This window comes from Sinohyriopsis cumingii, chromosome 3, assembly GCF_028554795.1.
Source record: "Sinohyriopsis cumingii isolate HCF-2022 chromosome 3, ASM2855479v2, whole genome shotgun sequence".
Taxonomy (NCBI): Eukaryota; Metazoa; Mollusca; class Bivalvia; order Unionida; family Unionidae; genus Sinohyriopsis; species Sinohyriopsis cumingii.
The window spans coordinates 151,498,382-151,515,155 of NC_142963.1; the positions used below are offsets into that span (position 1 = coordinate 151,498,382).

Below are 16,774 nucleotides of genomic sequence, written 5' to 3' on the forward strand. Positions count from 1 at the left end.
GTTACCAAGCATGCCTTGCTAGTATAATGTTCTGAAAGTTTTTTGTTTTTTGCACATTTGGTCATGGAGGTTATTTTTTAGCCTCCGCACATATATGGCAAAACATATAGGCATCTTCACTGCCACTTTCTTCACTCGACTTAACTTGTTTTTGAAAATGTAGCCAGCTGTATGTTTTCAACTACTGCTGAACAAAATTTTACATTTTCTCTTACGAGTAACCGGTACCTCATCTTTAGATGATGAAGGCTCCACTGGTTCAATAACAAGACTATTATCAACGGTCGGTTGTACAAATGTGGTCCAAATGATAATTTCATTCATTTTGGATCTATTTTAATGTTTTTGCAATGTATGCCATTTTTAGTTGAACACTGACTGTATCTTGGAACAACGCAAGGCATACACTTGAGCGAATAGAAATTGTTGCTTCATTGCATGACAAGGATGCGCATAAAATAAAGGTTTCTCGTGAGAATCATTTTAAAATCTTGTGTTTATTTTCCACCTCTTTCTTGTGTGTGGTGATTATATGGTTCTAACATCCTGCTGCTACAAATGATGTGAAAGTTACAGTCACATAAGATAGGTTACAGGCTCCACACTCACTTGTAACCCTATGTATTATGATAACAGCATAAGAAACTGAAGTGCGCGTGTTTTCCCTGTTTGGGAGAGTTGTAATCTAGCCAATAAAGTAGTTAGAGCAACCTTTATTTTGTGTTAATTAGCAAAACATAATATTGGGCCGCAAAAACTTACATACCTGTGACAAGTTTTAGACCAAACCTTTGTTTTAGTGTTAATCAGCAAAACAACATTGGGGTGCATCAGTTTACATACCTTCGACGACTTTGTGCATCAAATTGGAAAAGTCTGCATATTTGACGCATGACGCATGGGTAGATAAAACACTGTAGAGATGCATGGGGAGTACTATGAAGTGATGCACTGATGCTCATTAATATAGAACTCTGGTGCACAGGATAATGATATTCATAACTTTTAAATATTCCTTTTATTTATCATGCAGTTAAACTATTTATAACACACTATGATTATACATCAACTTGCATCAGGATAAACATTTTGAAATGAATATGTACTGTTTTACTCAGGCATGGTAAAGAACACATTCAGAATTAATGTATTTTTCTGACTTGTCAATCTACAGATATCATGTGAATCAGATCTACCCACTTTGTTACAAGCTACTAATCAGTCATGAAGTTACCGCATGAAAAAATCAGCAGAACCGATAAACATAAGTGTACAATTCATGAGATGTTGGAAAATTAGGACTTTGCTCAGATGCATATTTATACCAGATTACTATACACCTGAGTACATGTATTTGGAATTCTGGATTTGAATCTGTGATAATAATTTTTTACCATCTCTAACAACAATGCTTTTTGACTGGGAGTAGGGATAGGCATCCTAAGGGGCCAAAATATAGACCTAAATCTGTGTCAACTAAGCCAAGTTCAAAAGTCAACAGGCCCAAATTCAAAAACAAAATGTTGCAATCTTATTCAAATTCCCAAGTTTAGCAGCTTACAATGACAAATTTTGTTTCCTGTTGATCAGTTGTTTGACTCTACCTAATCCAAATTACTTTAAAAAGTGCCTGAGACAATCTGAAACCACAGTAGCTCAGTCTGTATTGCATCAGATTATTAATCCAAAGGTTGCAGGTTTCATTCCGCCCAAGCCTGCCAACGTTAGCTTAAACGGTGTTTCCTTCTGAAACGCACTGGGCTCCCACATCCTTGGCATGATATTGCAAATAATGTGTTACAAGTGCAGTTAAAACCACCCAATCAAGAGTGCAGTTAAAACCTGCCAATCAACCCAACATAGATAATTTGATCACTGTATATCTTCTGACAACAAATCCACGCTGTTCACTGTGTAACATGAACTAACAGGATGAGTTATCTTAACAATCTGATGTATAATTTAATGAAACTAAAGAAGAAGCCTTTAAGCTGTCATGTAAGTTTCAGCATTAGGAAATTCATACTGGTATTCTAGACTGGTTGTACTTTACCTGCAGAATGTGTGTGCAAACGATTCTCATAGTCAGCTACCTGAAGTATCTGAAAGAGACAAAAACATTACATTCTGGTCTACATTAAAGTGACATGGTAAACGTATAAAAGAACTTCCCAGAATATTTTGGGTCAATGAAGTTGAGAACAGCAATCTCTGTTAAGACTCAGATGATACACAGGCCAGAAGAACAGGTCCAAGCTACTGGTAAAATGGACACTCAGACTGTGTTTCTTACATGTAAGAAGACTGATAGATTCTTTTTTTCATGTGCATGCAGAAATTACAGCATATATTCAAGTGTGAGCAAACATAAACAAGGATTGAAAACAAGCATAAGAAATTGTTTCAATCAATTTGTACAGATTCGATACGGTGACACAAAGTTGTTGCTTTCCCCTTATTATCAAGATACACTACCATATATACTCACTTAAAAGTCATATCCAATTGCAAACTGCCCAGACCCAGATCTGCCATCACATCAAGTATTGACAGATCTGGGTTGATGCAGTTTGTTAAAATTAATCAGTAGAACTAATAACAAAGACCGGCCAGTACATTATGCAATAGCAGGTCAAGGTCTAGGTTTGGATCCAACTTACAAGTGAGTATATAAATGTACTGTGTATTAAATGGATTCCTATAAATGGGAGTATTATGTAACTTTACTGAAATATAGTAAAATCTTAAAACACTGTTATCCTTTTTTTTCCCCTGTGCAAATATCAGATATGTACAGTCAGTGGTGCTTGGGTGAGACATACACACAGATTATCTTACATAATCTACAATCCATATTTCTCATGGAGGTGGGTGGGGGTGGGTAGGCACCATGCTTTAGACTCCATTATGGTATATACATCATATACCTTCCCATCTATGCATATGAAGTGATATATATGACATTTACTCACTTAAAGGTCAGGTCCAAATGTAAACTGCATAGACCCTGATCTACCATTGCATAATGTACCTGCAGATCTGGGTCTATACAGTTTGCTGAGAGCAGTATAGCAAACAATAGAAACTCTGATATTCTGGCTCATTATATGTTAGCGGATAAGGGTCTATGTAATGTCTGCAACTGGACTTGGCTTGTAAGCGAGTATTTTGACAGTAGGAAGTCTAATCAGCACATATCACTAATATTGCAGTGGGGGTGTCCGTGTCTTGCTGGTATATAATTTTGAAGCCCCAGTCTCTGTGACTTGTAATCATTACACATTCACATCAAGGGAATGTAAAATGCCTGAATAATTATGTAAGATATATCAAATGACATCGAAACATATTATTGAAAATGAAGTAACTTAGGGGGCCACATCTCTCCAAAAATATGAAGAATGGAGTTTCAGAGATTTTTCAATTCCTCCAAAGTTTATCCAGCTTCTGAAGATATGCTAAAATTCTAGAAAAAATAAAACAAATATCAGAACAATACATAACTGTAACCATCATTTATGTCAGCATAATAGTAGCTTCAAACTGGTCAAAACCTGTCCACTTGAGATTTAAGACAAAAAAAAATTGGTTTGGAATAAACCAGTTTGATCTGGTTTTGAACCAGGGTAAACTGGTCTGAAACAGATGGAAGTGGTTTGAACTGGATTAAACCAGTCTGAACAATTTAAAACTGGTCCAAACATGGCCTGTCGACTTTTGTGATACTAAGGGACTAACCATTTAATCAGGGGTGGGGTGGGGGTGGGGTAGGGGTGGGGGTGGGGTGTTAGCCTGTTATTATTCAAATGGGATATGTTTTTTCTTTTACCTCACAATAATTAATATAGTTATTCTGTATTCTCTACAAATCAGAGCAAGTACTTTTTTTCTTCAAGTTAATGGCAGTCTTGCACCCTTCCCTAGCAAGACCTCAGCTTGGCAGTCAAAATTTTTCTGCTAAGTTAGGCCAAGTTTCAGTGAGGTGTAATAAAATATTATGTACTGCTACTGTCAACATGGAATACTCACCTGAGACTAATGCAGCAAAGGCAAACATTGCTAACCTACAAAAATGTCAAAGTATGCTTAGACCTTAATAACCTTCAGAATCTACAGCTCCAAATCTCATGGAGCTAAAAGTGTTCTTGCTAGATCTCAACTTGATGTAATCTTTGGCTTGTGTTTTGCTTCTTCAATTTCAAGTGGCAACAGCAATCATCTCTCCCACCATGAGACATATTTAAATCAACATTACATGATGTCCAGTAAACATAACTGTTGCCTTTCCTGCTTTTCCCTCCAAGAACCTGAATATTCCTTGCTATACATCAATGTTGTTTAATGTTTTAAGTGGCATATTGTCTCTTTCATCTTCAAAGTGTTCCTGTTTGCTGGATGTCATTTCTATAAAATGCAACCACAAACTTGATCACACACACTTTGAATGAAAAATATGGGCAGTTTAAAGCATCTGAGGTACTACTGTAAAAGTTATATTAGGTCATTGGCCAATTCCTCTGAATCTAAACTGAAACAAAATTTCCTAATCAAACACAGACAAGCCATCTTCACTAGCCAAGGTTCAATATGTTAACCCTTTCTACACCTTGGTGGTTCAAGCAGATGTTTTAATGCTCTGTCCTAGCAATATATATTGGATTTCATGAGTTGCCTCCCATAGTATGTAATGTCAACTAACCAATAATATGTAACAGCAGTGCATTGTATATTGGCCAAAATTGACAGAAACACTCAACTTTAAAAGGATCCTTCTGAAGTTCAACATCGAAAGTGTGACTACATACCAGATAGAAGCCATTACAGTTGTACTTGAGTGAAAAGTATTTGTAGAAACACAAACTGGTAGTTGAAAATTGCTTATTTAAGAGTCCATTTAACTTGTGTCACTTCCCTTGTCTCAATCATGTAGGAGCTGCAAAGTGTTCAAATTTGAACAACTTAATTTGATTGGATGTGACAGCTTGCCACTGCATCCAATGAAATTCAGAAATCCAAAGCACAGAAATAACTGCTTGATTTGCCAAGGTGCAGATAGGGTTAACATATCAGAACCATGGCTAGCAAAGATGCAGACAAGCCAGTATCTGGATTTGACTGCAACAAAAGCACTGTTGTAATCTTTGCTATTCTGTTATTCCATATCTTAAGGGTCATTTCAACAAAATGTATCGTCAAATTGTAATGGGTGGCAGGTCTGTATTAGGGGGCCAGACATTTTTTTAACAACTCACCCTGCCACTTACTGAAAATTAAGTCAAGTGGTAGGCATGGGTTCAGCATCATAGATGTGGAAGAGATAATTCACCAACGCAAGTGAGATGCATGCACATCATTTGCTGTGGAGTAGGCCATCATTTACTGTGGAGTAGGCCATCATTTGGAGTAGGCCATCATTTGCTGTGGAGTAGGCCATCATTTGCTGTGGAGTAGGCCATCATTTGGAGTAGGCCATCATTTGCTGTGGAGAAGGCCCTCATACTAATACTGAAAGATCAAAAGGACAGATCCTTCTGCTTGACCTATGGAAACTATCTCAACATATTTGTTGTACAAGTTACATAAGTTATATCTCACAGAAAATGTCAAGTGTTTAACAACACAGCACAGTGGTGATTAATCTTTTCAAACCTGTTCCCTTCAACTGATCAAACTATTCTACTAAAAAAAAATCAAAGCCCTCCATTCTTATGTCTCTCTTTTTTCCCCCATATGATAGCTGATTTGCAAAGTAAGCTATGGATCGCTGTCCAAATAAATAACAGTTACAACAGGGATAATAGCAGCAAATGAATGATCTTGAAAAATAACTCAGTATTCAAGTATGATAGCACACCCTGGTTTGAAAAGTAAATTCATTTTTTATCTTAAAGCAAATGGGACTTTCGGATGTAGCATGTACTTGTACATGGAAGTGGCTTTGATGTACCTTACTTTCTTTCTTACACTTAAGCCCAATTGCAAAAAGTAAAGACCATGATCTGCAGGTGCATTATCACAGTCTATGCAGTTCATTGTATGATTTCATGTATCAGTGTAGACCATGATCTACAGGTACATTATCACAGTCTATGCTGTTCATTGTATGATTTCATGTATCAGTGTAGACCATGATCTACAGGTACATTATCACAGTCTATGCTGTTCATCCTATAGTTTCATGTAAATAGTGTAGACCATGATCTACTGATACATTATCACTGTCTATAGTGTTCAGTCTATGATTTCATATAGCAGTGTAGACCATGATCTACAGTCACATTATCACTCTCTATGCTGTTCTAAGATTTCATATGACAGTGAACAGTGTAGACCACGATCTACAGGCACATTATCAAAGTCAATGCTGTTTACTCTATGATTTCATGTAAACAATATGATGTAGACCACAATATACTGGTACATTATCACAGTCAGTGCTGTTCATATTATGATATCAAATACACAAACAATTATTTTCCAAAACACTGTTGGATACCAAATCTGGGCCTCAAATGTTTGCAAGTCAGTTAAAAGTATACAGGCATAAATACAATATTGCAGGTGCAAATTATACTGCTGTAAGACTGTGCTTAAAAGCTCAAGTATGATCATTAAATAAATTAAATCCCTTGGAACTCTTTGTCAGTAACATGAAGAACCATGATTCCATCATGAAGGAACATTCCTTCTACATATGAAGCAAACTCTAATTTATATTTTTAATGTGAATCAACAAACTTTTGTTAAATTTATAAATAAAAATAAACTTTTGTTTAACTGTCAATTTTTAATTCAGAAACTGTGAATTAAATATGAGCTCAAACTGGTAATGATGCATAAAAGTGGTAATGATCCATAAAAGTGGGACCCAACATCCAGCAAATCTGAAGCAAAACTGTGTTTAAAACAGAGAACAAAATGAAGAAGAAAGGCTGATTTTATATGAAGATGGAGCACTGGTTAAAAAAAAAAACTTTCAATAATTGACACACATTTTCTCAATTACAGAGTAACATAAGTCCAAAGAATTTCTAAACTGAACTACCCCAAAAATCATCAGGGTTTATGAATAACATCATCACAAAAATGGAAAGAAAATATTATTTACAATCATTCAAATAAATACATGGTCAATGGTGTTCAGTTTTCAAAAATTATCCTAAGTCATTCCATTTACTTTGCTCTACGGGCCCAAAGTGACTGAGCGGTCTAAAGCTCTGTCATGGATCACCTCCATCTCACATCTGTCTGCATGGGTTCAAGTCTTGGATTCGGCCAATGTGGGTATGTGAGAAAGCTTGCCAGTAGCTTCTTGTGGGTTGGTGATTCTTTCCAGGGTTTTGGGGGTTTTTCCTCCACCATTTATACTGGCCACCATGTATAGCCTAACTTGTGCTGAAAAATGGCATTAAACCCTTCACAACAACAACAACTTTGCTCTAAGAAAAGTATTTGCAAATGTAACGAAGACATTAAGAACTTTTTATTTGCAATTATCATCTTAATGAGTATAATGTTGTTCAAGAGAGAGTGTTGTGTGCAGTAACCTTGACCTTGAAATAATTTGGTGATAAAGCCAGTCTAAGGTTGAGCAAAGAGTACGAAATGTATGTTCCTTGATGTTAAGGTGGTAGACAGTCAAAGACTTTTTACAACAGATGCAATGAAATTATCTTCACATATTCAGTCACTGCATAAAAAAATGTTTCTTATTTGTATTTTCCAAAATAGTTAATAGTCAACTATACACTTTCTTGTTACCATATATACTAGCTTATATAAGGCAAGTCCAACTGCAAACTGCAAAGACACAGATCTTCCATCGCACAATGAGCTGTCAGATCTGAGTCTGTGCAGTTTGTTAGAAGTGATCAGTGAACAAACAACACAGAACTTGACCTGCCATCAGATTAGGTACCAAATAACAAAATGAGACAACTCAATTGAACAGTCTTCTCAATACCTTTTAAAGATGCTGGTAGATCAGGGTCTCTGTTGTTTGACTCAACTTATTAGTGATCATAAATGGTACTGTGGGTGTACACAACATGCTATTTCATGTCTGACTTAATGGTGAAGCATAAATGGTTACAATGTGTATGTGTTTACAAAAGTAGTTACTTTAATTCCTTGTGAAATATTTAAGTAGTACAAATACATTTAAACCCAAAGCCCCTTGAAGGGACTAATGTTCCACTGGCAAAAAGAATTACCAGGAATTCAAGATAAGACAATTTCTTCCCTTTCAATGCAAAGTATTAAAACCATCTCTGATATTCACCAGCGACAAGATTTTGAAATTATCTGCTGTGATGGGCATATTATATTTCAGATTGGCACCATTTTCATTTAAAACCAAGAAGATATTATTAGAGGTCAACATGACCATCCATTCTGAAGGGTTTTCAAGACAGCCATCATGGCAGCCATAACAAATATACCATTGACACCATTTTCATTCATGACCTGCTAGATGTAATAAGAAGTCTATTGGTTAAAACATCACACTGACATAATCATCCGATTGGGAGGAGTGGAGATAACAATATCTTCATGGTGGCCATATTGAAGGTCAATCTGCATCATTTTCATTTATGACTAACCAGAGACCACAACAATTCTTCAGCTGAAAACCCCCATGTCAAAATGACTTTTCATTTTTGAGTAGCCATTGCAGCAATACTGGATGTCAAATCTCCACCGTTTTCATGTATGACCACCTAGACAGTATAAGAAGTCTTTTATTGAAAACCCCATGATGAAAAGACCATCTATACAGGAGGAGTAGAGATAACAATTTTTTTAAAAGTTGGCTTATATGGTGGCCATATTGGATGTCCAACGGGAACCATTTATGAGATGAATATGTGTGTAAAGCTTCATGGCAATTCAGAAAGTTGTTGAGGAGGAGTAGTAATAAGAAACTTTTGCTAATGGACAGAGAGATGATGGACAAAGAAACCCATCTCATTAGCTCTTCTGTTCTATGAAAAGTTAAGGTAAAAAGCAATTTACTTGTAAATAATTTTGCTACATTATTTGGAACTGTTATCACATTTTCTTAATGCATGAAAGTGTTTACTTTCATTATTTTGTGAAATATGAAGGAGGACAATGTGTAAAAAAAATCATTTACTTGTTTATAATTTAGCTACATATAACATTTGTCACTTTTAGAATCATACTTACTAATTGCACAAAAGTGGTAACCTTCATTCTTTTGAACACTTCATCTTTCTTGTATCTGTAATCTGAAATGATAAGAAATTTGATAAGTTACTTTTTGAAATTAACTGATGAATCAGATTAAGACTGCCAAAATGACACAGGCTCAGGTAAGCATTATGTATGGTAAAATTATCTGAAAGCAATAAGGTTCAAGTTCCAAAAAAATATTTATATTAAAATCACAAAGTGTGATTGCTCATGGATCTAACAAAAAAATCTGTAATGAAAACTAGATTTATATTCTGATAATAACCATTAAAATAAAAATCTCATTATTGAGATAGTTTTATCAATCTATTCAGGGATTGGTTGACACAGACTTAGATTTTATCAATCTATTCAGGGATTGGCTGACACAGAGATAGATTTTATTTGTCTATTCTGGGATTGGGTGCCACTGAGATAGTTTTATCAATCTATTCAGGGATTGGCTGACACTGAGATAGATTTTATTAGTCTATTCAGGGATTGGCTGACACAGAGATAGATTTTATCAATCTATTCAGGGATTGGCTGACACAGAGATAGATTTTATCAATCTATTCAGGGACTGGCTGACACAGAGATAGTTATATCAATCTATTCAGGGATTCACTGACACAGAGATAGATTTTATTAGTCTATTCAGGAATTGGCTGACACAGAGATAGAATTTATTAGTCTATTAAGGGACTGAATGACACTGAGATAGGTTTTACTAATCAATTCAGGGCTTGCCTGACAATGAGACAGATTTTATTAGTCTATTCAGGGATTGGATGACACAGAGATAGATTTTATCAATCTTTTCAGGGATTGGCTGACACAGAGATAGATTTTATTTGTCTATTCAGGGATTGGGTGCCACTGAGATAGTTTTATCAATCTATTCAGGGATTGGCTGACACTGAGATAGATTTTATTAGTCTATTCAGGGATTGGCTGACACAGAGATAGATTTTATCAATCTATTCAGGGATTGGCTGACACAGAGATAGATTTTATCAATCTATTCAGGGATTGGCTGACACAGAGATAGTTATATCAATCTATTCAGGGATTCGCTGACACAGAGATAGATTTTATTAGTCTATTCAGAGATTGGCTGACACAGAGATAGATTTTATCAATCTATTCAGGGATTGGCTGATACAGAATAGATTTTATTAGTCTATGCAGGGATTGGCTGACAGAGATAGATTTTATTAGTCTATTCAGGGACTGGCTGACACAGAGATAGGTTTTATTAGTCTATTAAGGGGCTGAATGACACTGAGATAGGTTTTACTAACCAATTCAGGGCTTGCCTGACAATGAGACAGATTTTATCAATCTATTCAGGGATTGGCTGACACTGAGATAGATGTTATCAATCTACTCAGGGACTGACTTAGACTGAAATATATTTTATAAATCTACTCAGGGACCAGCCAACACTGAGATAGATTTTATCCATCAATTCAGGGGTTGGCTGACACTGAGACAAATTGTATCAATCTATTCAGGGATTGGCTTAGACTGAAATAATGACTAATATTGGAGGCAATAAATGTATATTGTCATTTTGGAGAAAAAGTCAAAGAGAGGTTATTTTCCAAGTTGCCATAGAAGCCAAACTAAGGGAGGCTACTCTGGACAAACATTTTTTTGAGCAAGTAATATTCCTCCAAGTTATTATTAAAGTTGGCTCATTTGTTTTGGTAAGATGAAAATGGGATGTATCTTGGACACAACTTTGGAAAACCATATCCTGAGGAATATTGTAAGTCTCCAAAACAGCAAATTTTGACTGAGAGACATCAGACACAGAACCAAATATAAAGCCTTATAGACTGCTATGGTGGCCTAGTTGTTAGAGCATCCACCTCTGATGCAGAAGGCTGTGGGTTCAAACCCTGGCTGAGTCATACCAAAGACTTATCAAAATGATACTAACAGCTGCCTCGCTAGGTGCTCAGCATTAAGAGATTAGTGTTAGGACTGGTCGGTCTGGTATCAGATAATGTGACTGTGTGGGACATGATGCCACATGTCTGTGGCATGATGCCACAGTGCAAGACATCACTATAAACCACCATACTGCAGACATCATAGCGATATGACTGAAAAATTGTTAAGGCTACTTTAAAAATCCAACACACACACACTGATTTTTCAGCTGAGTTAGAAGCTAACATGAATCCCACAATTGCCCACCCTAGATTAGACCCAGAAGTAAGATATTCGATGATCTGAATGCATTCTGTAATTGGTTCTCAGCAGTCACTAATTAAAATCAAATGGAGTAAATGGGGTATGACTAGTAGTATGGAATTCAACCAATTTAATGATGCATGTAGTATCCCAAGAGGCTTCCATACAGTGAGGTACTGCTGTATCACAAAGTGAGATTATATTGGATAGTGTTGATGTCTGACAATTTATGGATACTGATTGTCTAGCATTTTTCTGTCCCTGCTGTATCTTTGGATGGGGCACATCGGTCTCGTGTGTATTAAGCTTATTGTCAGTCCTGTCCATTTGCTCTTCGTTGGCATCAAAGCTTTGTTTCCTGTCAAAAACTTTTGATAATTCATGGATTTAAAATAAAATTGTTATGAAGCTTCACTGTAAACGATCTACATCAGTACAGATTTTGCTATTTTGTGACAAAATTTTAGAATTATAACCCATGACTGACCTTGAAAACTTTGCCCTTAAATGCATCATATTGGTGGGGGCATCTGTGTCTTATTGACACATTTTTTTTAAACACATATGTTGTCTATTCAGTTATTTCAGTAATTGCTCTTGCCAATGTGAAGCAATGATAATTATATAATTAACAGTACATTAAAGTAGAGATGGGATCGAAATTGTGATCACAGAATCAACTATCAGATGATAACAATTGATAATATTCCAATGATCATTTCTATCTTCAGTAATTTAATGTCCTTCATTCTCCACCTCCTCTTCCATTACCATAAAGCCTTTGCTTTTGCAACCTATGAATCTGACCATGATGGAATTGGCATGATAATAAAGTGTAGTGTCTTGAATAAATAAATTTACAAATGACATTGAAAGAAAAGGGAATATCATAAATTAGTGTCTGTCAGGAATGACAGCCATTGTCACCAAGCCTGCCATGATGGCAGACATTCCTGTACATTGCTTGTTTTGCATTATTAAAACAGACTTGCATGTACTACTGGAGCAATCCTAATTGGCTCCACACGCAAAACAAGTTCAATATAGATTTACACTGCCAGAAGCTTACCTACCATGGGATTATATTCATTTAAAACAGCTCTGAGACTTTTCCACATTGATCCAGAGCCCTGGATTTTGCAAAAATGGCTGTATATAATATTGACCAACAGTCCACAGAAAGTATATAATGGGCTAGGGCTAACTAAATTTATATATGTGTATTATGCCAAAAAACAATCTACAGAAGGTATATCATGGGCTAGGGCTAACTAAATTTATATATGTGCATTATATCAACCAACAGTCCATGGAAAGTATATCATGGGCTTGGGCTAATTAAATTTACATGTGTTTGTCAGACAACAGGGTTATCAAAGATGAAAATGTACAATATACAGCATCAAACAAACTTTAATAAAATGTAAGCCTTATTTTTATCCTTTTGGTTTGAGACAAACATTGACATTTAGGAATGTGGAGGGCAGGGGCAAGAAAAAGAAGAGTTACTTTTGATCATTGGTTTTATATTTCAGAATCAATCTTCCAGCTTTCCAGTTTACTACTGTGATAACTTAATTATTATTCTACCCACTATATTATTGGTAATTAAGGACATATAGTGCCTTTAATGCCACAAAGGTTGCAAAATTCTCATTCAAAACACAATCTTTATAAGAATGGGATCAATACTCATAGCATGGCACATAATCTTAAGAAGTTGAGGTATTCTAACTTGACTTGCAACACATTTTTGTAACCAGCTCTTCTAACTATGGGGATGAAGCTTTAATCCTTGCTTCACACTGTTCTCTAATTGGTATTAAAGTTGCTAATAGATGCATATCATCAGCTGGGAAGAAGCTTTGAAAAAAGATGGCTGAGCCAGCGATTAGGAAAAACTCCATCATACATTGGCATTAACCCTGAACATTCTGAAAAACTTAAATATAAGGATTTATTTTTGACCATTTTCGAAGGACGGCCTAGATTCCAAGCCAGCTCATTTGTGGCTTAATAATTGTGAGTAATAAATTGATGTTTATTGAGATAAGTTTAATTGACATCTGATTATGTATATTATGCAAGCTCTGTGTGCAACTGATCCATAACTGTGTTTGGAGCTGCAGTGGGTCATTGGTTAGCATGTTAGATACGTGCAACAAAAAGGATGCAGGTTTGAATCCTGCCAAGACCTAGTCTGGTGATCAACTATTATATGCTAACAGGTAAGGCACTTTACTGCACTTGCTTGGCATTATAACCTTTCATGTTTTGTGTGCTGTGTTAAATATCAATCAATCAATTGATGAATTTTTAGCTCACCTAGCCAAAAGCCATGTATAAGGCTTTGAGATTAAGATGTTAGATTCAAACCTGTGACCTCCCACATCAATGGCAGATGCTCTAACCTCTAGGTCACTGGAGCTGAAAAATCAATCAGTATAAAGTTTTGTTTCTTATAACAGGTGTCACTTTGATGGTTCCTCTTACCAGGGTGGTGTATTTTAAAGTTAAGCTGAAAACTTCAAAGATGGTATAAACTGTGCAATTTCAAGTTTTTCTTATAAAAATGTCTGTTATGCACCTATACCAACATCTTCAAAAGCCAAGGATTAATGAACCACCTCATTCCACATTTGCCTATAGTAGATAGCATACCACCGATTACGAATGACCTAGGATATTACATATAAAAATACTTCTTGTTTATTTGAAATCTGAAGAATGGTTGTTGTTGTTGTTGTTGTGGAGTTTAACGCCATTTTTCAGCACAATAGGCTATACATGGCGGCCAGTATTAATGGTGGAGTAAGAACCTCGGAAAACCCCGGAAAGAACCACCGACCCACGAGAAGCTACTGGCAAGCTTTCTCACATGCCCACATTGGCTGAATCTTAGACTCGAACCGCCGCCGACAGAGGTGAGATGGCAGTGATCCATAGCGAAGAGCGCTTTAGACCACTCGGCCACTCGGGGCCCCCTGAAGAATGGAAGCAAAATTAAGTAACACTGTATATAGCTACAATAACACTGGGCAGCATGGAGAAATGAGAGTCAAAGTGTACCAAATAATTAAAAAAATGGGACCACAAAATACCAACACATGAGCAGACCACTCAGCATCTTTTGAAGCTGCTGCATCAAAATGAAAAGTACAAGGCTAAGTCAATCAAACAATATGACAAAAGATGTTACTGTGTTGTAAAAGTAGACGGTGCAGATCGAAAATATACAGTAACTGAGACTGTGCTAACTGCAATGAGAAAGCTGCATGAACCTATCAACTGATTTGAAAAATAAAGTATGGCATTATTGGAATTGCTGTGTCCCTGGGTGACCAGATGGTCCAAGGAGCTTGTCTTTGCAGATCAATGACATTTCACCTTTGTTCATATGAACAAAAGTCTTGTCTCAGGCCAACTAGGTATGGGACAAAGCTTGCCGGTAGATCCCCATGGGTTGGTTGTTATCCCAGGGTTTCCCCAGGTTCTTTCTAAACCAAATATACTGGCTACCATGTATAGCCTATCATGTGCTAAAAATTGGCATTAAACGCACAAAACCCAACCAAACCAATCATCATGGCGTAACCACCATGAATAAATGAACTGAACCAAAACCTGCATGCCTGACAAAAAATATCATTGCCAGCTTTTCTGATGAAGCCTGGATACAGATAGGTTATATATGAATTTACACTCAGAACAAGGTTTAGACAGATTAGTAATATAGATCATTTTAAAATAAATGACACCCCCTAAGTAATTTGACTGTTATGACATCATCTGTTGAGTGAAATATACCACTCAAAATTTGTGGGGGATACTAAATAGTTTTCATGATACTGTAGAATTCCTTAGTAACTTGAAATAGAGGTGAGACATTAAAATCCCAGATATGAATTCCTGAAAATGTAATGACGAGTGACTGCAGGTATGTAACAGAGTCAGATATATGGATGGGTACAGGACTTGCCAATTCACTATCAATGACATATATCATTTTGATCATCCTGCACCTAATTTATTTTCTATGAAATATTGAGTAGTATACAATAAAATTTGTATATAATAAGCACAAAGAGCAAATTGATTAAAATAAAGATCTCTGATGCAACGAGTTCTCATGATGTGACATCATGTGTTATTTACCCTTAAATTCATCAAAGGAGAACTGTTTAATTTATTAAAGTGAAAAATGTCCTTCATAACGTAATGTCTGATGATACCTGTCCCTTACTGTAAATGTAACACTATATCTCATAGATTACAACAAAAGAAGTACCGCTCTGGTGGCCTAAGTGGTTAGAGCATCAGCCTCAGATGTGGGGAGTCATGGGTTCAAACCCCTTCCAAGCCATACCTAAGACTTATAAAAATGCTACCACACCACCTTGTTTGGTAATGAGTATTAAGAGGTTAGTGTTAGGACAGGTTGATCTTGTGTCAGGATAATGTGACTGAATGTGACATGATGTTACATGTCTGTAGCATAATGCCCCAGTGCTAAGAGTATCAATAAAAACTGCCACCACAGACATCATTATGAAATGACTAAAATTGTTAAAACTACATTATAAATCTAACACACACACACACACACACATACACAAACACACATAACAGACAAGAAGTGGATTCAGAAGATAAACCTTTACTGGCACCCATCAGATTTTAATAAGATTGGTGTATGTGTTGATGGTTAATTCAAATACATGCTAATCAATAAAAATTATTTCTTTAAACTATCAACCAGATTTTGCAGAATGCTGCATAAAGATGACTGATACAAAGACAACAAAAAACAACTCCAAGGTATTCACACAACAGTACAATGTATATCACACCTATCAGACAGTCCAGCCAGAATAGTCCAAAGTAACATGATTTTTATGACCCTGGTATTGACTTTCTTTAACATTAACATGCACTCGCTTATGCTACAAAACTACTGGAGGACATTTGTGTGCTACTTTCCACATATGCTTATAACAACATGTGCACTTGTTAACAAGATTTCATCACACTCAAGTGTATAATGCATGCAATTAGTCAATTTCTTGTTGATACTTGCATTAGCTGATTGGCATGCAGAAAAATCAGTTTGCTGTTTATGATTCTACGTATACAGCCCTCTATATGACTTACAATTTCTGTCACTGGCTTATGTTTATTTGAGCAACACAGGAGAGGCAAGAAACTGATAAGAGTTTGATCAAATAAGAAACTTTATTTTCCTCCGTGACACATAGGCATGGTAAATATTTGCTTACCACCAGCTTATGCATATTTATTTTTCAAATTGATAAGTATGTTGCAGTAGCATATTAAATTAAACAGATTTATTGCACTTTCTTTGTGTTCTTTAATT

General features: G+C 35.9%; 1 protein-coding gene across 2 annotated transcripts in view; it reads right to left on the bottom strand.

The window, feature by feature from the left end:
* The window catches only part of LOC149804161 (centrosomal protein of 41 kDa-like), an 81,225-nt gene that overhangs the window by 20,631 nt on the left and 43,820 nt on the right, over positions 1-16,774 (bottom strand). For both annotated transcript variants that reach the window (XM_089954140.1, XM_089954141.1), the window contains 2 exons: positions 9,190-9,251; positions 2,054-2,102 (listed from right to left, as the gene is read on the bottom strand). In XM_089954140.1, the coding sequence (XP_089810266.1) occupies positions 2,054-2,102; positions 9,190-9,251 (111 nt within the window). The remainder of the gene's footprint in view (positions 1-2,053; positions 2,103-9,189; positions 9,252-16,774) is intronic.